Genomic DNA, 24,012 nt, shown 5'->3' on the forward strand with positions numbered 1-24,012 from the left:
ATTAGGAAAGAAAGATAAACCGGAAGAAGGGAAAATGGGAGAAGACTATGTAGCCTTCCTTTAATTTCAGTTCTATGGTCTCAATATTGAGCAGATGCCATATTGCGTTGAGGTAGGCTGGGGCTTTGATACACTACTTGCCCGCAATAGTTGCATTTGTATGTTATCTTCTGCGACCTAAGATAGTCGCATAAGGGTTTAAGTAGTCACCACTTCACAATAGTGGAGGTAGTGATATCGAGAGAGAATGCAACGTGATGACAGTCATAGGTCAGAGCCTTCTGTTCTTTGGCTCCCTTCAGGATCGCAGCTGTGTCCACATAGGTAAGGAGTCTACACACTACGTTTCTTGGTGGTTCTCCTTCCTTGGGAGGAGTTCTCAGCAATCTGTGCACTCTCTCCACTGTGATTGAGCGGGCCCTCTCTTCGCCCTGAATATTGAGAAGATTTGCAGCATGGCATCCCTTAAAGGGACACTGACAGGCCCAATAACCATAATTAGCTGTACATATCCATGCACAGGTCTTCTAAGGTGCATTAAAAACATATAAGTATCCCCCTTGTCCACATTATGAATACAGTAAACTCACGTTTTATAACCTGAAGTAATCGCTGTTCTTTCTGCCCAAGGGGCGGGGTTTCAGCTTCTCTTGCGCCCAGCCAGCATCAGCCCAATAGAAAGCCATGGGTGCTGGGCGCAGTGCGCAGAAGTCCGATGCCCATAGCTTTCTATTGGGCATGCGCCGGATCTCGGAAGGTCGGGGACAGCAGAAGCCACCCAGCTAAGTCAATATTGATGAGCTGGGCGGCGCTTCAAAACGGCGGTTGGGCTGAGGCTGGCTGGGCGCAAGTGGAGCTGAAACCCCGCCCCTTGGGCAGAAAGAACAGCGATTACTTCAGGTTATAAAACTTGAGTTTACGGTATTCATAATGTGGACAGGGGGGATACTTAGATTTATTTTTTTATGCACATTAGAAGACCTGTGCATGGATATGTACAGCTAATTGTGGTTATTCGGCCTGTCAGTGTCCCTTTAATGCCTCGTGGGGTACCGCCTCAGGTAAGCCTTTTATGCGCACATTTTTCCGACGACTCCTATTCTCCTGATCTTCAATCAGCAGGAATGCTGATGCTCAGGCTTCATTCTGAGCCGCAATATTGTCTGCCATGGCTTCGCTGTGAGCAACTTGTAGGACTTGGTTACTTTCCAGCATTTCTACCCTATGGCCTATGTGTCTCACCCACGCCTTAATGTCCGCTAACTCATTCATGACCGGAGCAAGGGCCACCTCAAGGACTTTTTTAAAAATATTTATTTGAGAATGAGACTGTGCCCGAAGTCGACCTCCATTCTTATTCTAAATCAGCCTCGCTTTCCACATCCGTTTCAGCTGAAGCGTCCGAGCGCCATCTTGGACTCATGTGGTGAGGGAGCTGTCTGTTTGTTTTTCAGAAATTGCTCAATCTCTGCCTGTGTTTTCTTGGGCCCACTGGGTTCTGGGCGATCTCTAGAATGGTCTTTGCCTATTTTCACCATGGTGAAGGGCTCTAAGAAGCAGGATTGCATTGGATGCTGGCTTATGTAACGGGAGCTGTGGCTCGGGGCGTCCGTCTTGCTGCCCAGCTTGGCTCCACCACCCACACAGAGTAGATTTGATTTGGGTAGAAGCAATTCGGACCTGAATAGAATTTTGGTAAAAATTGGGTGGATCAGAGATTTAAAGAATTTCAAGAAATTCACTCATCTCTAAGGCTAGTTTCACACTAGCGTTCGGCTGTCCGCTCGTGAGCTCCGTTTGAAGGGGCTCACAAGCGGAGCCGAACGCTTCCGTCCAGCCCTGATGCAGTCTGAATGGATGCGGATCCGCTCAGACTGCATCAGTCTGGCGGCGTTCAGCCTCCGCTCCGCTCGCCTCCGCACGGCCAGGCGGACAGCTGAACGCTGCTTGCAGCGTTCGGGTGTCCGCCTGGCCATGCGGAGGCGAGCGGATCCGTTCAGACACATATAATGGAAGTCAATGGGGACGGATCCGCTTGAAGATGACACCATATGGCTCAATCTTCAAGCGGATCCGTCCCCAATTGACTTTCAATGTAAAGTCTGAACGGATCCGCTCAGGCTACTTTCACACTTTTCTAAGTTATTAATGCAGACGGATCCGTACTGAACGGAGCCTCTGTCTGCATTAATATGATTGGATCCGTTCAGAACGGATCCGATCGAACGCTAGTGTGAAAGTAGCTATATATGCACCTTTTTTCAGTGGTGCCATTCAGTGGCTTATCGTATATTTATTTTTATGCAATTTAGGTTGCATATTAAATATTGATTTCAATTGCTATACTCCTCCACTGTACATGGTTTATTTACCCTTTTCTTCACATCTGCTGTCCATTTTCATGGATCACAGTAATCCACTATGCTCTTTTAAGGCTAATAAGATTTACAGGTATAACGTTTCAGATGGCTTGTGACAGAATTCCTTTATCTATCCTATTAACTGAAAATATATTTTATCCTGTAATGTTTAATTTGATAACAGCTACTCTGGTATTACTCTTCTGTTATGCTTGTATATTGCCAGTAAACAAGATCTTTTCTTACAAGAAACCTGTCTCTTATTCATGCATTATAGCTTTAAAAAGCTTGTCTATTCAGGGTGCTGTATACCAGTTATGGCATGTCTTTGTTTGAATGACTAAGTGGCATTTTGCAGCCGCAATGCTTGTTGTCCAGTGGCTGGACTTGGTATTGCAGCCACATTTAAAGGGCATTTGTCAGCAGATTTGTTCCTATGACACTGGCTGACCTGTTGCACTGGCACCTGGCAGCTGAAGGCATCTGTGTTGGTCCCATGTTCATATGTGCCCAGATTTCTGAGGAAAAGTATGTTTTGATATACACAAATGAGTCTCTAGGAACAACGGAAGCATTGCCATTAAAACCTAGAGACTCTGCTCTTTCTGCAACTGCCACGCCCTCTGCACTTTGACAGGCCAGGCAGTGAAAAAATGATCAGGCCAGGCCTGTCAATCAAAGTGCAGAGGGTGCAGTAGTTTCAGAGAAACCTGAGCCTCTAGGTGTCAGGCTAGGGCTACACAACGACCTATGTCGCAGTTATGTCACACAACATTTTTTTATAATGATAGTCTATGGTGTTGCACTGTAACTGCAACCTGACAGTCGCGCAAAAATCCATGCAAAAAAAATAAAAAATGTCGCAGTGTAGTTGTACCCTTTTGTTAACCACCCACCGTGGACTGGACTTTTAAATGAGCCCAAGTAATAAAACACTTAAAACTTAATGGGTTTTTTTCTGTCCTCCCGGACAGGTGGAATAGGCGGTGATCCTCCCCTTTTTTTCTCTTCTAAGGGGAATCCTTTTTTTTTTTTTTTTTTTTTTCCGTTTCTGTGGGCTGTTGTCCTTTGTTTGTTAAACAACCTGCTGCTGTGGATTTGGCTGCGTCCTCGTTCCGTTTCTCGTTGCCGCTGGGCTCCGCTATCTTCCTGGCTTCCTTGCGACGCGCTTTTGAGTTCACATATGATTTTTACATTGCTCTTGCCGTTCTTCCTCCTCCTGGAAGATTTGCAAAACTATTTTACCTAGTTTTTCTGTTCGTTACCTCAGGCGGTGGGGTTTTTGTTCTGGGTCTACCCCTCCCCTATTTAAGGAAGCATTGTGCACCAGTTCGGTCTCTGGCTGCACATGCTTCTCAAGCTAGCTCCTGGATTCCCTTTAAGTTGGTGTTCTTCCACTTATTGGTGCCTTTTTATTATTCAGATCCCCTTTTTCAGCTTCCGCCGGTTTTTCTTTTTCTTTACCTTTCTCCTTAAACATTTATAGGTAATTTACAAATGTTTTACTTGTCCCTTTCCTACAGTGATGTCTTCGCCGCGGGATTTGGATGGCAGAAAGGCGGGTTCCAAGAGGAAACATTTATCCTGCTACGATTGTAGCGCTCTTTTGGGGGATAGCGGTCCCTATTCTAGGTGTGACAGCTGCCGTCCGAGGGTCCAACCTTCTAGTGAACCTACAGTGCAGGATATGTATCAATGGGTGAAGACCTATATAGATGGATCTATCACATAAGCCTGCTGGATGAGAGGCTTCCTGCTCAGACCCCTATGGAGTCCTCGACTCCAGTAGAGAGACCTTCCGTGGTCTCCTTAGGTTCTTCCTCCTCAGATGAGGAGCTTACTTCGTGTTTCTTTCCTCAAGATAAGACGCAAAAGTTACTTAAGTCCATCGGGGGACCATGATGTTGACCCGGGGGAGCCCTCTGATCCCGCTGGTCGGGCACTTTGTGTCTTTTAAAGCGGATGAGACCCTCCTCCCTGTCATGCGTACAGAGTGGAAGAAACAAGAGAGAGGTCTGGTTCTAACCAAGAGATTTAGAACCATGTTTTCAATGGCTAAAGCCTTGGTGGAATTGTGGGGTTCCATTCCCAAGGTGGACATGGCTATTGCCAAATTGTTCAAGCGCACTCTGGTTCCAGCAGACGATAGGTCTAGTCTGCAGGATCCCCTTGACAGGAGAGCGGAGTGCACTCAGGAGAAGTTATACGGCGGCTTCCACTTCTACGGCCATTGCTGCTACAGAAGTCTCGACGTTCCGCCTAAACTAGATCCAGACGGACGTGGATCAGAAGGTGTTTCGGGATGACATTCTGGCGGCTTTCAAAACTGTCAACCTGGCGATGGAGTTCCTGCGTGATACTGCGCAGCAGCAGCTGAAATTGGCGGCCAAATTCATGGCCCTGGTGTCAGCGGCCCGTAGGCCTTTGTGGCTTAAGCTGTGGGTTGCTGACAACAACTCTAAGTATGATTTATGTGGCCTTTCCTTTGAGCCCAACGGTTTGTTCAGCTCGGAGCTAGATAAGATCGTGGAAGGCCTGTCGGAAAAGAAGGTGAAGAGTCTTCCCCAGCAGTCCTTTCGGGGGTGGGGCAGACAGAACCATGGTGGTAGGTCTGGCCAGCAGTCAAGAGCCCGGAGGGACTGGGGAGCGCAGCTGAAGAGGTTCGAGGCGCTCTCGCGAAGGAGCCAAAGATAAAATTTCCACCTTCTGACTACAGGCCTCCTCGAGGCTCTTGGATGACCCCCGTTATGAATGCCATACTGCCAGAAGACTTCCCCACTCCCCTACCTCATCTTCCCATTGGGTCGTCTCTCCCACTTCAAGGACATTTGGATCTGAGAGATTTCTGATCCTTGGGTCCTGAATGTCATCTCCGATGGGTATTTAATCAGTCTTATTTCTCTTTTTCCGGATAGGTTCATCAGGACCAAACTTTTACAGGCCGCAAAGCAGTCGGTTCTGGAGACTTACGTTCAGGATTACATCCACAAGGGGCATCTGGAGGAGGTTCTAGCAGGAGAACGGGGCTTAGGAATCTACTCACCGGTATTTCTGGTTCCAATGGCGTCAGGGGATCTTCGGATGATTATCGATCTGAGATATTTCTCTATTATATATTATTGAAGGTGAGTTTTCGTATGGAGACCATCAGGTAAGTGGTTCACATTTTCAATCCTGGAGACGTGATGGCAACCCTGGACCTCAAGGATGCGTATATGCACATCCCGATTCATCCTGCTTCCAGGAGATATCTCAGAATTGCGGTCCAGGTTTCGGGAGTCATCAGACAACTCCAGTTTGTTGCCCTTCCTTTTGGCATTTCTTCTGCCCCTCACACTTTCACCAAGGTGGTAGTTTCTGTGGTGGTGGCTCTAATACTTCAAGGACTGACCATCGTTCCTTATCTGGATGATTGGCTTTTAAAAGTCTCTTCTCCAGCAGTCCTGACCCACCATCTTCATGTAGCGATCTCCTTTCTATTCCGCCTAGGCTGGATCATAAACTGTCAGAAGTCGAATGTGAGCCCGTCGACTTCAGTAAGATATCTAGGCTTCAAAATCGACTCTGTCTGGATGTCTCTCCGGTTGACTCCAGAAAGAAGAAACCGAATACAGAACACTGGCAGAGTTCCTATATGTTCCTCAGTGAGTCCCAGTTCTGACCCTCATGAAAATGTTGGGGCTCATGTCAGCGTCTGCGTAAGCAGTCCCTTGGGCTCTATGGCACCTCCGGCCGCTGCAGTCAGAGATCCCCTCCAAATGGAATGGCAGCCCCGCAGGGCTGAACTCTGTGCTCCCTGTCTTGGCGAACTCTGCATTCCCTCAGATGGTGGTGCCATCTTTCAGATGGGAAGTCTATGACTCGGCCAACCTGGATTATATTGACAACAGATGCATCCCAAGTAGGCGGGGCGCTCACCTAGACGAGACTCCAGTCCACAGTACCTGGTCTCCGCCTCAGGAGTGGCTTCTCTTATCCAATCTCTATGAGATTCGTGCTATCCGGCTAGCCCTCATTTACTTTGCCCCTCAGATCCGGGGCAAAGCTGTGAGACAATGACTGCGGTACTTTACATCAACAAGCAGGGAGGCACAAGATCACTTCCCCTCCTATCAGAGATCAGGGTGATTCTGGATTGGGCAGAGTCGAACCTTTCCCACTTATCTGTGATCCACTATTCGAGGCTCCCTCAATATGATAGCGGATCGGCTGAGCCGCGGTCTTCCAACAGTGGAGTGGTCTTTACATCCGGAGATATTCAAGCAGATAGTCCTCAAGTGGGGGATGCCAGAGGTGGATCTTATGGCAACAAGGTTCAGCGCCAAGGTGGAGAGGTTTTGCTTCCTTTACAGCATACGATAGATGCTCTGTCAATATCCTGGAGGTTCAGGCTGGCTTACATCTTCCCTCCATTTTCCATGATTCCGAGGGTATTGATGAAAATCCGCCAGGATCAGGCCTTGGTGATAGCCATCATACCGTTTGGCCGAAGAGATCCTGGTTTACCCAGCTCACCCAAATTAGTCTAGGACAATATTGGAGGCTCCCCCTCAGCAGACTCTGGTGTTGTGGGACACTTACCTCTGCTCAGATCTGCACAGGTTCAACCTGACAGCCTGGAGGTTGAACAGTCCCTTCCCAGAATAGAAGGGCTTTCAGAGTCAGTCCTGAGAGTGTTATCACATTCAAGAGCGGACTCTACCAAGAGAGCCTACTCATGGATTACAAGGATATTCTCTTCCTGGTGTTCCTCAGAGGAGGAGGCGCCTGCAGATCCGCCCCTTTCCGCCATCCTTCAGTTCCTGCAAGACTGCCTTGATAAAGGCCTTGCTCCATCTCCCTTGAGGGTTCAAGTTTCAGCCATTTCAGCTTGCCTCAACAAGTCTTTTTCTCAGGACCTGCTCATCAAACGGTTCTTTAAGGTAGCTGAAAGATAAAAGCCTACAGTACTGACCCATTCCTCAATGGGATTTATCAGTAGTTCTCAAGGGGTTAGCATCTCCCCCCTTTGAGCCTTTGGAGGAGGTAGATTTCAAGTTCGTCATTGGAAATTTTTTCTCCTTGCAGTGACTTTGGCTAGAGGGTCTCTGAGCTTCAGGCTCTATTAGCGCACGGGCCCTATACCATCTTTTTGCAAGACTGGGTCCTTCTAAGATTTCTCCCGTACTTTAGGCGTAAGGTTCCTTAGTTCCAGAATTATTAGCCAGGTGATATCCCTCCCGGTTATTTCTACACCTTCTACCTCCTCCGGGGAACCTGTTGGACATCCTCTGGACGTCTCGAGATGCTTCCAGATCTATGTGGATAGATCAAAGGAGTTCAGGACAGATGAAAATCTTCTAATCCTGTTTGCCGGTACCATTCTACCAGGGTCGTAGCTAATTGGTTCTGCCAGGCATGATGGCCCTCCCTGGAGGGGGGGTTCTTGGTATCTCCCCATCTGTGCTGCTGGTAGGACGTAAAGAAATCGTTAATTTATTTTACCTTAGTCCTAACAGCAGCGCACAAATTTCCCACCCTAGTAAGTCTATTATTCTTGCTGTAACACAGTGGTCTGGGGGTGATTCCCTCCTTTTATAGTGAAGTTTTAAGTGTTTTATTGGTTTATTACTTGGGCTCATTAAAAATTCCCCCCGTCCTACCAGTCCACGTCCTACCATCTGTGCTGCTGTTAGGACTAAGGGAAAACAAATTTATCGTTAGAAATTAACGATTGTACTTGTTTTGAGTTGTAAATCATTTTTTCAATTGGTCTTTATTGACGATATGGAATCCTTTTTTCTGTACATGGCTGAGATGCTCTACTAGCTGCCTGTGGATTTTGTGTCATCTGTGGAGCAGAGGGTCTCCTTATCTCTGCTCTCTGACCTTATAAACCCTTATCAAAGCTCAATTATTATCTTGCTGATAAGAATGGGGCTTAAATGAGTGTTTGACCTCTTAGTATTTTAAAGATAAGGGTTATTGGATAACTGGCACAAAGTAAAAGTACCAGTCACACAGAAAGACAGTTAACCCTTTGTGACAGAAGGACTCAATATTTTTAATTAAAGACCAAGTGAAAATATACTTTTTAGCCAAAAATGAATAAAATGCAATGAACAAAAATTGCCTCCCAAAGTGTACATTTAATGGCAGTTTCCCCCGTTGCTCCTTGAGGCTCAGTTGCATATATTAAAACACAATTTTTCTCAGCAATGCGGGTACATACGAACATGGGACCAACACGGATGCCTTCAGCTGCCAAGTGCAAATACAACAGGTCAGCTAGTTTCATAGGTACAAGTCTGCTGACAGATGCCATGACCTGCAATACGTTTGTGGCTTTTTGCATTGAAAAATATCAGCAAATATCTATTTTAACATTGAACAATAAACAAATTCCTTATTATAAGAAATCCTGTAGATTGCCCTTATCTGGCTTTATATGGCCACCACAAATAGTGGCCATACATCATAAATAACTTTTGGCTGACAGCTATTTCTCCTCCTCTGAGTAAATTTGTTGACTACCAAGGAAGCGGGGAAAGTGCTGCTTCAAGACGACACCTCTGGCAGCCTATCTCTCTGGAGAAGAAGGGTTCATACATGTGGGAAACCAACACATCTGCTGTCAGGGAAAGTGTGAACACCCACTTACACACCACCTTAAATGCTGAGTGGAATATTGCCATGGGATTGTCGGTTTGTGAAATTTATCATCTGAGATTAAATTTTTACCATTTTGTTCCCAAATCTTAGTGAATGGTGCTGGTTTGGCCATGGCAACAATGGACATCATAAAGCTTCATGGGGGAACTCCAGCAAATTTCTTGGATGTTGGTGGAGGTGCTACTGTCCACCAAGTAACAGAGGCTTTCAGACTCATCACATCTGATAAAAAGGTACCACTCACTTTTCCTTCTGCACCTGATCCTGCTAGTAAAGCTTCAATTTGCAGTCAATTGACTAGCAGTCTTGTAAATGTGGTTGGGCAGGGAACACATGATTCCATGGAACATGTACGGTAGATTTTATTTGCATTCATCTATCTGTTCCGCTTGTGAAACTTGAAGCAGTATTGATTCAGCCTTGTTCCTAGAAGCACCTTCAATGATGATTTTTAACAAACAGATCATCGAAGACATCACATTCCAGGTTAAATAGGGCTAGCAGCAGTTTTCAGAAAACAAAGTAATGGTGCTTGGTGTTCAGCTCAGTGTGATGTGTAGTATTGAGCCTGACACATGTTTATATTCTTATGTAACACATTTGTGTTTCACACATATAGATTATTTCATGTTTTGTATTTCCCTTATGAGTTTGGGGAATGTATGTCCTCGGAAATGTTTGAACCACGATATTACCACATCTGTAACTCTTGGGGCCTGCCTATGTTTCCAGCTGGATTTCGTAATTTGCACTCCTTTGCTCCTGTTTTATTATTAAAGTATAACTGAAGTATGCAGTTTTCCTATTCAGGTCCTCGCTATCCTAGTGAATATTTTTGGTGGTATTATGAGATGTGACGTTATTGCACAAGGCATCATCATGGCTGTAAAGGATCTGGAACTTAGGATACCTATTGTGGTCCGCTTACAAGGTAAAACAATAAATTGAATGTTTTGTACGTTTGTATGCTGTTCTCCCTATATATGGATCTGCTGTAGAGGTTTGTCGGGTAATGGTGGAAATTGACAGCGTTTCAGTTTCAGGCTGCTTTCAGTCACATGACCTATCAGCCCAGTTATCAGTGTATCAAGCTACATTCACACTAGCGTTAATATTTTCCAGTATTGGGATTCGTCATAGGGTCTTAATACCGGGAAAAAATAAATGCTTCCGTTTTGTCCCCAAAAAAACGTAACTGAACAGAACGTAATGCTCCAAAATGCATTCCGTTCCGTTCTCTACCGGAGAGCAAACCGCAGCATGCTGCAGTTTGCTTTCCGTCCTGGGAGCAAGACAGATCCGTCATGACCCTCAATGCAAGTCAAAGGGGACGTTTTCTCTGACGCAATAGAAAACGGATCCGTCTCCAATTGACTTTCAATGGCGTTCATGACTTGGGTATGTTAAAGATAATACAACCGATCCATTCATAACGGATGCAGATGGTTGGTTGTATTATCAGTAACTGAAGCGTTTTTGCTAAACCTTGCCGAATCCAGCAAAAATGCTAGTGTGAAAGTAGCCTTAGTCCCGTCTGACCTCCCACAATGGACTGTTCTCTTCTATTAAGAAGTGTGGAATGCTCATTTTGCAGACTGAACTTTCATGCTACTAATAAAGCAAGAACCAGTGCGATATCTGGATACATTTGGGGGGATTTAATAACGCACAGAATTCTGGTGTCAAATAGTAGCAAAATGATGGCTTTGCAAATTTGGGTTCTCGCTTGTGCTTATTTTGTGGCTTTTTGTATTTTTACACTACTCCCGTTTTGAAAGTGCACAAGGTTAGCTATGTTAATTAATTTCACTCCTGATTTATCACTGTGACTTTTAGGGCAGGGCTACACAGCAATTCTGGGCATGCTACATTTGCACACCTAAGTATTGCAGTATAGTAGGTCAGCCATAGAAATAAATAGGGTGGCAACAAGACTTGCCTGTTTGCCGCTACCTGAGAATCGCTAAATATTAAATAATGCTGGATTTTTTGCATTTCTTCGGTTGTGGCAAATGTGCAAGCCATGCTGCAGCCCCATTAGTTTCTACAGCTGCCCTGCTACGTGGGGTACTTGGGCACGCAAGATATGTGGCGCCCAAAAATGCTCTAGCCGTACCAAAACACAAAAAAAACACGAAATGACCTCATTAACAAAAGAAAAACTGTAGTAGTATTTCTGGACGGAAGTGTTAGGCTTAAAAATGCCCCAAATGTAACAAACAATGTGCAATATTTGATAAATTAGGTGAAAAGTATGACTATGCAGACTCGAACAAAACTGACTTCATATATTCCCCACATGATAAATTTCCTGAGACATGTTTAATATTAATGATGCTTGACTTCTGTGACCAGTAAAATACTGGAATCTAATGAATTAATAGGCTACATTCATATGAATGTTGGATGGCTACTTCTGTTGAGCATCGATATGCTGTAAGTCCTGCTGAATATAACAAATAGAGCTTGCAATGAAAGTAAGAAAATGGTAACATAAACCACGCAATGTATTTTGTACTCCTTGAATTCCTCTTTTTGTCTTGTTTTCTGTGTTTTGGCAAAAAACTCTTTTTTTTTTTTTTTTTTTTTTTTTTTTTTCTGTCCTGTCTTATAGGCACACAAACCTTTTGGTTTAGGATACATTTATTTTCTGTTATGTGCACAAGAACACAAGGCCTCTCTAAGATGCTGGGTTTTAAAGGGAACCTGTCACCTCAAAATCACATATAAAACCGCCAGCATTACCTTATAGTAGCCCCTAGTCTGTTATTAATGATGTGTTTTGATCTGGTAATTTGATGCTCCATACGTGACAAAAACAATGTTTTAATCTCCATCAGCGCTATCTCGCCGGTCAGTCTGAAGTCAAGGGGGCAGCGGCCCCCTTGCTTCAAGTCAAGAGAAGCACGCTCCCTAACCGTCCCCTCCTCTGTGTGATGTATGGAGCATTAGCTTACCAGATCAAACACCTCATTAATAACAGACTGGGGGCTACTATAAGGTAATGCTGGCAGTTTTATATGCGTTTTTGAGGTGACAGATTCCCTTTAATGTTCCTCCAATCTTTGCACCTAATCATATGACCTTTATCCTGCAGGCTTGTGTTTGTCTGCACAGTGGACAGACACGCAGCGGAGGAGATGAGCTGATTTAGAATGAGAGAGAAGATTAATCACAGTTGTCTAGCTGGGGGATGGAGTAGAAATGTCCACCCAGAATGGCAAAAAGTCCCCCATAAGATTTATGAACCTATAAAGACTATGGGGTGATCTTGTAGTATGCCAATAATAAAAACAATGGCAAATATCCAACAGCCTATTATGACCTGTTTCTAATTAAATGGTTTTGTGTTTTGTCATACAGTAAAGCTTCTGTCAGAATCCTGTTTCAATTGACAATCAAAATAGTGTATTATCTGTTTCATCACAGATGTGGCCTCTTTTAGGTTCCGGACTCTGCGTTAGTGGTCACTGATGGCTGGAATTGGAGACCCCTGCTTTGGCATTTTGCATTATATGCTTGGGATTGTTTATGGCTGGTTGCAATTTTTTTTTATGTTTTAATGAGGACCTTTCACCATTATGTATGTGTATATATGTATATATGTATATATATGTATGTATATGTATATATATATATATATATATATATATATATATATATATATATATATATATATACACATACATACACAAATGAACTGATTCCACAGAAGTTAGATCCAAAGTTCCTAGTCAGCTGCCTTCCAGCATGCTCATTGGCTTTCACAGAGAGAACTGGTTTATTTAAATCTACAAGGTCTCATGATAACCAGTAATATCTCAGTCTGGCTCCATATGCTGCCTCATTCAGAAGCTGTTCTTCTCTGCATTGTGGCTTCCATTTATTGTTTAACATTCGCTACACTGCTATGACAATCAATCGTATGGTTGGACATCATTGGTGTCCATCAGGCCCATGACTAATACTGAGGTCCATCCGGTTCTGCCTAGGTGTCACTGTCAACCATACTAACAGGGAAGATGGTATGGTTTTCAGTGCCATATTTCCTGTCAAATATAATGCCATGAAGGGGTTATAAGAGGCTAGAATCAGTGTGAGGGGCCTGGGCATATGGGGGACATTTCCATGCTCGGATAACCCCTTGAAGGCTCTGATTAAAGACGTTTCTTTGTAAAATTTCCGAGTCAATAAAAAGTCTACTCTGTAGTGGGATATTTTTTTTTTCTTCCCCTAACTTTACTAGTCTCTCATTTCTGTCCCCAGGTACTAGAGTTGATGATGCGAAAGCGCTGATAACCGCCAGCGGACTGAAAATCCTCGCATGTGATGATCTGGATGAAGCTGCGAAAATGGTAAATGTTTAGACGTTTTTCCAATTGTCAGCTCCCTGGAAATGATCTTTGGATTTTATTTGTCCTGTTAACCTGCCTATCTTTTTAGACATGTGCTAGATCAAATATAAATATATAAATATATATATATATATAATTTTTTTTTTCCCTTACAATACAACTAATCTATATCGCTGTTCGACGCTTCATAGACCTATTCACGTGACATTTTTTTTGCCCTCTAAAAACAGTCAAAAATAAACGAGACAAATGTCCATGAATGGATGAAAGTTTATTTTTCCATTTAATAATAAGTTGTAGTCCTTAATATTCACTTATTGATGATTACTTGATGGAAAAGGTTAAATATAGGCAGTCGCAGGGTTAAATAAGCATCTTAACTTTTATTACATACAATAAATTCATACAACTCTGATCCATAAAGATCTTATACACCGCAAAAAGCTATCACCAAAAACCACATGGGCTCAAGCATTGGGATGAGTACTCCGGGAGACTGTAAAAAATATATGACTGTCCCTGATCTCACCCTCCAGACTGCTCAGCCCGGGGACGCACCTTAGAGGTAGATGCTCCCTGTCCTCGTGCCTAGGACTGCACTTTCCTTATTATGTCCTTGGCCTATCTTTTGGACACTATTTATTATACCTTAGTAAAGCCAGTCCCAGAATGCACACATATGTAGCCAGGTCTGACGCGTTTCCTCCTCCAGATGGTCAGAGGATTCCTCAGGGGAGCTATCATCTGCCCCAGGAACCACATTTGCTGATCCACATATTGGGTCTGTGAGTATATGACTTATCTGGTAACACCCAGCATAACAGTAGGATAACTTTATTATCTGTTATCCTCTATGTATATGGTGGCCTTATAATGACACATGGTATGAATAACTATTTGTAGATCTGCTTCCATTGTATCTTATTGTTTTTTGCCGTTTAACTTTTTGGGCTAATCCCCCTGAGGAATCCTCTGTCCATCTGGAAGAGGAAACGCGCCGGGACTGGCTATATATGTTTGCATTCTGGGACTGGCTTTACTAAGGTATAGTAAATAGTGTCCAAAGGATAGGCCAAGGACATAATCAGGAAAGTGCAGTCCTAGGCACGAGGACGGGGAGCATCTACCACTAAGGTGCCTCCCCGTGCTGAGCAGTCTGGCGATCAGGGACAGTCTTATATATTTTTTGCACAGTCTACCGGAGTACTCATCCCACTGCTTGAGCCCATGTGGTTTTGGTGATAGCTTTTTGCGGTGTATAGGATCTTTATGGATCCGAGTTATATGATTTTATTGTATGTAATAAAAATTACGTTTTAGATTCTTGCCTTCAGTGATATCCCTATTTGTTCTTTCAAGAGTTTGGACATTATTGGTTTTTCAGTGATATTGTTAAATAAGCATCCCTGTAATGCTGTGGGAGAAATGCAAATTCAGCAGGCTCCACAAGACATTCAGTATATTTTGTCGCTTTCCAGTGTAATTATTTTAGAGGCAATGTTATTCCAGAACATTTAAATGCATCATTTTCATTGCATACATGTTGTTTAAAGGCTTGTAGACAAACACATTACTTTTTATTGAGCGTTTTTTCCCCACACATCATACAAATACCATCAGCCAAGCCATAGAAAGTCTAGCTGAATAAAATATATATTTTCAAAGAGCCTTTGTTAACAAGATCAACCTTGCCTGGTAGGGTTGATCATGCTGAGAAAACGGATACCCTTCTTTGCTGTCTAGTGTGAATAGCTACAGAAATGTATATATGCACATTACCCATTTTGTCCACCAGGGGACTGGCCATAGTGCTTGGAGCACAGATGGTACTACTACCCTGTACTGTGTACTCCCACCTCCCCTTTGATAGAACTAAATCTCTCATCTAGCACTGTGTTTCTGCATCGAGTCGGCCCAGTGACTCTGTGCTTGCAAAGTGGATTTGATGAGCTTGGAAAGCAGCATCATACCTGCTGTGCAAGCGCTGACTTGGCTCAAAAACAAAGGGCTAGATACAGTGAGGTACAAAAGTATTTGAACACCCTGCAATTTTGCAAGTTCTCCCACTTAGAAATCATGGAGGGGTCTGAAATTCGCATTGTATGTGCATTCCTACTCTGAGAGACGGAATAAAAAAAATAATAATAATCTGGAAATCACATTATGATTTTTAAAGAATTTGTCTTGCACTGCTAAACATAAGTATTTGAACACCTGAGAAATGGCAAGAATTCTGGCTCCCAAAGACCTTTTTTCTGTGCCTTTTAAAAAGTCCACTCATTAATCTAACTTAGTAGCACCTGTCTGAGGTCTTTAAAGACACCTGTCCACCCCACAGTCAGACACCAAGACCAAAGAGCCATCAAAAGACACCAGAGACAAAATTGTGGACTTCTACAAGGCTGGAAAGGGCTACGGGGCAATTGCAATAGATAAACTGTTGGAGAAAATGGAAGAGGCTAAAGACTACTGTCAGTCTCCCTTGGACTGTGGCTCCATGCAAGATCGCATTTTGTGGGTTATCACTGATGATAAAAAAAGGTGCAGAATCAGCCCAGAACTACAAGGGAGGAACTGGTCAATGACATGAAGAGAGCTGGGACCACAGTTTCAAATGTCACTGTCGGTAGAACACTACGCCGTCATGGTTTCAAATCATGCAGTGCACGGAAGGTTCCTCTGCTCAAGTCATCACATGTCCAGGCATGTTTGCCAATGACCATCTGGATGATCCAGAAGAGGCATGGGAGAAAAGCATGTGGTCAGATGAGACCAAAGTAGAACTTTTTGGTCTAAACTTCACTTGTCGTGTTTGGAGGAAAAAGAAGGATTAGTTGCATCCCAAGAACACCATCCCTACTGTGAAGCATGGGGGTGGAAACATCATGCTTTGGGGGTGCTTTTCTGTGAAGGGGACAGGGCGACTGCACTGTATTAAGGAGAGGATGAATGGGGCCATTTATTGTGAGATTTTGAGCAACAACCTCCTTCCCTCAGTCAGAGCATTAAAGATGGTTCGTGGCTGGGTCTTCCAACATGACAAGGCCCCAAAGCACACAGCCAGGATAACAAAGGAGTGGCTCCGTAAGAAGAATATCAAGGTTCTGGAGTGGCCTAGCCAGTCTCCAGACCTAAATCCAATAGAACATCTTTGGAGGGAGCTGAAACTCCGTGTTGCTCAGCGACATCCCTGAAACCTGACAGATCTAGAGGAGCTCTGTGTGGAGCAGTGGGCCAAAATCCCTGTTGCAGTGTGTGCAAACCTGGTCAAGAACTACAGGAAACGTTTGAATTCTGTAATTGCAAACAAAGGCTTCTGTACCAAATATTAACACTGATTTTCTAATTTTTTAATTTTTATTAATCTTAAAATCTTTTTTAATTTTATTATTATTATTTTTTTATTCTGCATGAGTGGGAATGCGCCTACAATGTGAATTTCAGACCCCTCCCCCAGTTCTAAGTGGGAGAACTTGCAAAATCGCAGGGTGTTAAAATACTTCTGTTCCTCACTGTAAGAGTACTAGCCCTGTCAATCAAAGGGTATGGCGTGCACAGGAGCATAGTGCTAGCAGTGCTAAGGCCAATCACTTGTTGCACAAAATGGGTAATTTGCATAAATATAAAAAGTAATTATTGCTGCAGCTATTTACCCTAAAGAGAAAAGAAGGGTATTATTTTATTCACAACAATGAACTCTAGAAGTACCTTCATAAGCTAAAACATAGCTTTAATATTTAGAGGATATTGCAGGTAATAATTTGACAACTTAAATAAAGTGCAGAAAAAACAAATCCAGTGCTCATTATAAAAGAATGGTCTTACCACGAACCACAGTTGAAATTGGTCGTATGAGGCAACAAAGGAGTTGTGGTTGAGAGAGTGGGTCTGGGCAGAGCTGGGTAACTTGCCCTAGTCTCCTGAAACAGTCCTTCTGTGCCTGTGCCGCTGCCCGATTCTGGCTGCTTCCTGTCCCCACAGGACCTGAAAGGGGCTTGGTCCAGGTCCCAAGCTTGGGGTGGGACATGGTGGAACCGCAGACAGATGAAGATTTTTATTTTATTTTTTTAACCACTTCTCGACCACCCATTGACTATAAACGTCCTGAGTGGTTGGGTTTATCTCAGATCGTACGTTTTGGAATGTCTTTTCAGAGATGGCAGCTGCTCGCTAATCGAGCAGCTGCCGAGCGGGGGGCCCGCTGTCAGTGACAGCAGGGCACCCCAGAGAGAAGGCAGGGACCGTTCTTGGGTGTCCCTGCCTTCTAGATCACTGTATACACAGCGCTGAACAAGCACTGTGTGTATAGATCCGGAAGCAATGTGCGCTTCCTGTGCCGGATCTTCCAGATACCACGATGAGCCCTGCAGTGAGGCTGTACAGCGCAGTATACTGCTGTACAGCCTCTCTGGAGGGGGGGGAGGGGGGGGGGGGTTGTTCCCCTGAAACTGTGGCTACTATGTCAGCCCCAGGTACAGGAAAAATCAATAGTGAAAAAAAAAAAAGTGAAGTTAAATGTTTCCATGTATCACATGATCTACCCCCATCAGGTGAATGCCGTAGAAAAATAAAATAAACATTAGCCAAAACCGCTTTTTTTTTAGTTACCTCACCTCCCCAAAAGCATAATGTTAATCGATGAAAAAGTTGTATGTACCCCAAAATAGTAGCAATAAAAGCGCCTCATCCTGCAAAAAATGAGCCTCCACACGACACCATAGCCAGAAAAATTATAAAAATATGGCTCTAAGAAAATGGCAACACAAAAACATGATTTTTTTTTCTAAAAATGTTCTTATTGTGTAAAACGTAAAAAAAAACTAAACTAGACCTATTTGGTATTGTTGTGTCTGCAATGACCGGATTTACAAAAATATCACATGATCTACCCTATCAAATGAACGGTGTAAAAAAAACATTTTTAGAAAAATGACACCAAACTGCTTTTTTTGCGAGTTCATCTCCCAAAAAATAAGATAAAAAGCTACCAGAAAGTCAAATGTACCCCAAAATGGTACCAATAAAAACTACAACTTGTCCAGCAAAAAAATTAAAAAGTTATCGCTCTTAGAAACCATGACAGAACATTCCATGTTAGAAAATCCAGATGCCGCTCCTTCCCTTCTGAGCCCTAGCGTATCCCCAAATAACAGTTTACGACCACAATTGGGGTGTTACTGTATTCAGAAGAAAATGGGTAGCAAATTGTGGGTGCGATATTCTCCTGTTATCTTTTGTGAAAAAAAAAGTTTGGGCCTAAAGCACCATTTTCTTGGAAGAAAAAAAAAATTTTTTTTCATTTTCACAGCCAAGGGTTATAAATTCTATGAAACGTCTGTTGGGTCGAAGTGCTTGCCACACCCCTTAAAAATTCCTTGGGTGGGTAAATTACAAAATGTGGTCACTTTTGGCGGGTTTTCACTGTGGGGATACTTCAGGGTCTCTTCAAATGCAACATAGCGCCGTAAGACCATTCCAGCAAAATCTGCTCTCAAAAAAACATATGGCGCTCCTTGCCTTTTGAGCCCTGCTGTGTTCCCATACAGCGGTATACAACCACATATGGGGTGTTTTTGTAAACTGCAGAATCAGGGTAATAAATATTGAGGTTTTGTTTTCTTGTTAACCCTTAAATTTAAAATGGAAAATGTGCAAAAAAAGGGAAATTTTCAAATTTCACCTCTATTTTGCTTTAATTCCTGTGGAATACTTAAAGGGTTAACAACATTTTTAAAACCAGTTTTGAATAGTTTGAGGGGTGTAGTTTCTAAAATGGGCTATTATGTGAGCTCCTTAAAATGACATCAGAACTGATCTGTTCCTTTAAGAAAATTTCCAAAATAATTATTTTTTTCTTTAAAAAAAATTGCTTCTAAAATTCGAAACCTTCTAACGTACTAAAAAATAAATAAAAATAAAAATACATTGCTTAAAATGATGCCAACATAAAGTAGTGAGTATTTTATGAGGTATCACTGTCTGTCTTAAAAGCAGAGATTCAAATTTAGAAAACAGTGAAGTTGAGATTGTAAATAATGGCGTACAGTGGGAGAATGGAGACTGAAGTGCAGACAGGTATGCTATTATGCTGGTGTAGGAGACTAGGCAGGATTTACACAATTAAAGGGGTTCTGCAGTTTTTTTAAACTGATGATCTATCCTCTGGATAGATCTTCAGCATCTGATCGGCGGTGGTCTAACACCCGACAACCCCGGCTGTTCAGCTGTTTGAGAATGCAGGCGTGCTGGCAGTAGCCCCGCTGCCTTCTCGCTGTTTACTGCAGGCCCAGTGACGTCACGACTAGTATCAAGGGCCTGGGCGGGGCTAAGCTCTGTTCAATTGAACAGAGCCATGTAAGCGCTGTATATGTTCATATTGTGGTGACAGACTCCCTTTTAAGTCTTAGAAGTTGCATGCATTATAACACGTATATGTTCTGTTATCCTCTCCAGGTTGTAAAGCTGTCAGAAATCGTAACGCTGGCGAAACAAGCTCAAGTGGACGTGAAGTTCCAGTTACCAATCTAATGTTGCACCAGCCTTTTGTTGGCTTGGAAATTTTTGTTTTTCTCCTTCTCTTGTCTAGGTTTTAATTGTATGTTTAAAATTACTTCAAAAAATGGTTGGTGTTTAACTGAGCTGCTCCTTTGGAAATCAACATCACTTCCTATATATATATATATATATATATATATATATATATATATATATATATATATAGACAGTATTTCTCCATTCTGAATTTATCACAGCCTGTCTGGAAAGAATCACTAAAACTATAGCTGACATACAAGTTGTTTCTCCATGGACAAGTCTCCGGTAGTGTTACAGCCAGAGATCTACTGTATATGGAATATGAATGCCCTACAGAATTATTGTGCAAGGACCGGACTGCTCTTGCACTGTAACCCTTCTTTCTCTGCATTGCTTTTTTTAAGATTTAATAGAGCAACTTGTATTTTAGCTACAGTTTTGCTTGACAACATTACTATCTAAAGTGAAAAATACACTTACATAGCAAACATTATACCATCTGATAATGCATTACTTTTACCATCAGTACATTATACTATGCCTGGCTGAACAGACAGTTTTATCACCATTGATAAATGGAATTACCCAGTCCCCTGACTGTTTGCATTTTCTTGTAGGTACACAATGCAGAAGCAGTTTATTCCACTAAAGCTATGTAGATTTGTACTGTACGGTATACACACTTGCTATGAATTGATCTACCGTATAAGTGGTATCTTAGGACCTTCAGCACCTTACTGTTGTTGATGTTGCTACACTACTTTGCACTGTAGATCATTGGGCCTGTGAGGCAATGTACGTAGTATTGATATAATTTAATTTGGGAGTAGTTTTAAAGGGAACCTGTCATCAACTTTATGCTGCCCATACTAATGGTGGCATAAAGTAGAGACATGTGAGTTGATTTTAGCGGTCTGTCATTTAAAAGTTAAAAGTAGGTGGTTGGCGAGAACCAATATCACAATCATTGCAGACTGGGCCCGGAAAAGAGACACGGCCACCTGAGAGTCCTGGTTATTCATAAATTCCTGCTCTTCCTGCCCACCTGCTGAGGACTTACAGTCTTCTACCTAGTTTTCTCCCTTTCTCTCTAGGAAAGACCTGCCAATCATCAGCAAATAGGTGAGAGCAGGAGATTATGTATAATTATGACTCTTCTCAAGTAGATTTGACTCTTTTCAAGGCCTGGGCTGCACTGATTATTATGCTGGTTCTCAGTAACCACTTTCTTTTAGCTCATGAGTGACACACCGCTGAAATCAGCATTTCTGTCACTATTTTATGCTGCCCACTAGTTGATGATGGGTTCCTTTTAAAATGAGGCCCTTTGTACCTCCATTTGAGGCAGATGCTAGGAAAAGCTCCTGATGTATACCTCCAGCAGAAGGCTGTGATATATCCCGCTGTATAGGCATCCAGTGGTATACATCACCCGTAGGCACTGATTGTTTTTTCTGTATACCTTTTTATATGGAGTAGCAACGCCTGCTGTGTTACACCATACAGAAAAACAAAAGGTATACTGGGCCAAAATGGCCAAAAGGATACTTTTTTTGATCTCCATTGAGTGATTGGAGACCTATGGATACTCTTATTCGTGGGTCCGTCTTTCCACAATATACACTCAGCATAGGGCTATAATATGATTTGAGCAGAGCCTTAATGCTGAGATAGACACATAACTCATGGCATGATAGGTTAATACTAACATTGAATAAATAAATGTGACACAAACTGCAGGAAGCACGTGCTTTTCATATTTGTTGCATATGATCGTAGCCTCCTGTCCTATCTAGGATATATTTCTGACAAATGTCCTTGACTTATAACGAGATCTGTTAGGTTTCCTTTCGGGTTCCAAAGATTTGAAGGTAATAGCACTGCAGACTGTTCTTCTTGTTCTTGCCATACAAACACTGGAACAGAGCAAAAGATTAGTGTCAGTGTGAACAGATACATTCATTTAGACTTCATAGTTGATTTACATTATTTGACTTTAGATCCAGCCCAATACAGAATTGACCTAATATGGCAGTAATGTCCATTGGTAAGGTAGGGGAGTACATAAGACAGCTGTGTTGAGGGTTACTGTAGAGTTCACCTCGTGTGATTTAGCACTGCAATAAAAGCTAAATTAGTCCAAATTCCTGCTGTTTTTGTAAAAAGTAGTGATGACCCTTACATGTTTATATCCTGCAAATACATTCTGTATACAAGTAGAGCAAGCTAAACCACCGAACATTAGGGTGCATATTGCAGCGTGTGTTTTATATGCTCTTTACTGCTGTTTTCTCCAGTCACCTTGTGTATATACCACACATGTATAAAAAGATATTGAAGTCAATCTCGAAGCCTATTTAACATGGGTGAAAGGTGTTACATTTTGACAGAACTGAATATCAGCCAATAAAACTGTAAACTGAAAAGCTTGTGTCTTGTTGACTAGACTGGCATGTATGTGACTACTGCTATCAGCAGATCTAATAAGTTGAGGGGTTTATCCCATGATTTATGTAAAAACAAACAAAAAACAAACAAACATCAAAGTATGACATTCAATGACCAAACGAAAACCAGTCCTGTATCTCACATGGATCCAGAGCTTTGTCCATTCATGTCCCTGCTAAATTTATTTCAAACTGGCCTCTTAGGGGTTGTTTCCTTGATCAGGGTGTGTGTCCTGTAACTGTTACAGCTTTTTACAGAAGATAGGGCTGGTGGCATCTGAAGGATGGAACTGAGCATGTGCGACCAACTAAGTGAGATGGACAATGAAATATGGAAAAGAACAAACGGCAGGTGGCACTATACAGATTTTTTTTTTTTTTTTTAACTCACTGGATATACAAAATTTTTAATTACCCGTATATACTCGAGTATAAGCCGACCCGATTATAAGCCGAGGCCCCTAATTTTACCCCCCAAAAATAGGAAAAATTATTGACTCGAGTATAAGACTAGGGTGGGAAATGCAGCTATAATGGAGAGTGTATGTGTATATAATGCACACACTCTACATTATATACACACATCTGCAAGAGGGTGACTCAGATTGATGGGAGTCTGACTCTGACTCCCTGTATTTAATGCAGAGTGTGTGCATTATATACACACACACTCTGCATTAAATACAGGGAGCCATCCACAGATCTCCCCCCTAAACAGTGCCATCCACAGATCCCCCCCCTAAACAGTGCCATCCACAGATCCCCCCCTAAACAGTGCCATCCACAGATCCCCCTCCCCTAAACAGTGCCATATATTTATAAACTACCGTAATCAGTAACTACTTTAACTTTAATCATCGCTCATTGCTGAGCTCTTTACTCTGATTATTTGGATATCTTACCGGTACTTTGTCTTAGCTCCGGTAATAGCAGGCAGTGCGGGGGGCGGCGCTCACTTACTGACGTCACGCGCCTGCTCCCACTAGGCGGCGCAGGCGCGTGGCGTCAGTGAATGAGCGCCGCCCCCCCGCACTGCCTGCTATTACCGGAGCTAAGACAGACCTAGACTCGAGTATAAGACGAGGGGGGCTTTTTGTGCCAAAAAACTCGTCTTATACTCGAGTATATACGGTACACGCAAAAGTATTTGAAGGATGTAGAATATTTTTCATGGGATAACCCCTTTAAGGAAGTGCTAAGACCAACTTGTTACATGCGGTTTCAAGGCAGAAAAATCCATCAATCCCAGTCAGAAAAATATGTGGATTTTGGCTGTCTTGTGTAGATGGGTTATAATAAAAAATCTACAGTAACACAAACTGAGAACTCACTGTGTGTAAGATGAAAATCAGCACAACAATTTTGTCTGGATGCCAAAAAAGAGTATCAAACCTTCCTGTACTCCTTTATCATCCACTCCAGGCTTTAGCTTGAAAACAAAGAAAACAAAATGACTGCAAAAATTGCAAGTGCAAATCCAGTCTTTATATGGTGCATGTGTCTGAATGAATACTTTCTCTGCCAGTTTTCTTTGCTTGCTGTCAGGGAATGGAAACATACACTTAGAGGTTGAAAGCCCTTCCGAGTGCAGGGTTCATTCAATGTATCATTCTAGGGATTCTTTCGGAAGCCAAAATTGCTAAAACAGCATTTAACATTTCATTA

General features: G+C 42.6%; 1 protein-coding gene across 2 annotated transcripts in view; it reads left to right on the forward strand.

Annotated features, from left to right (window-relative positions):
- Positions 1-20,851, forward strand: part of SUCLA2 (succinate-CoA ligase ADP-forming subunit beta) — a 142,517-nt gene extending 121,666 nt beyond the window's left edge. For both annotated transcript variants that reach the window (XM_044285108.1, XM_044285107.1), the window contains exons 8-11: positions 9,102-9,244; positions 9,822-9,942; positions 13,278-13,366; positions 19,820-20,851. In XM_044285108.1, the coding sequence (XP_044141043.1) occupies positions 9,102-9,244; positions 9,822-9,942; positions 13,278-13,366; positions 19,820-19,894 (428 nt within the window). In that variant the 3' untranslated portion in view covers positions 19,895-20,851. The remainder of the gene's footprint in view (positions 1-9,101; positions 9,245-9,821; positions 9,943-13,277; positions 13,367-19,819) is intronic.
- Positions 20,852-24,012: the final 3,161 nt, after the last annotated feature.

This window comes from Bufo gargarizans, chromosome 3 (genome assembly GCF_014858855.1).
Source record: "Bufo gargarizans isolate SCDJY-AF-19 chromosome 3, ASM1485885v1, whole genome shotgun sequence".
In the NCBI taxonomy this organism is placed as follows: domain Eukaryota; kingdom Metazoa; phylum Chordata; class Amphibia; order Anura; family Bufonidae; genus Bufo; species Bufo gargarizans.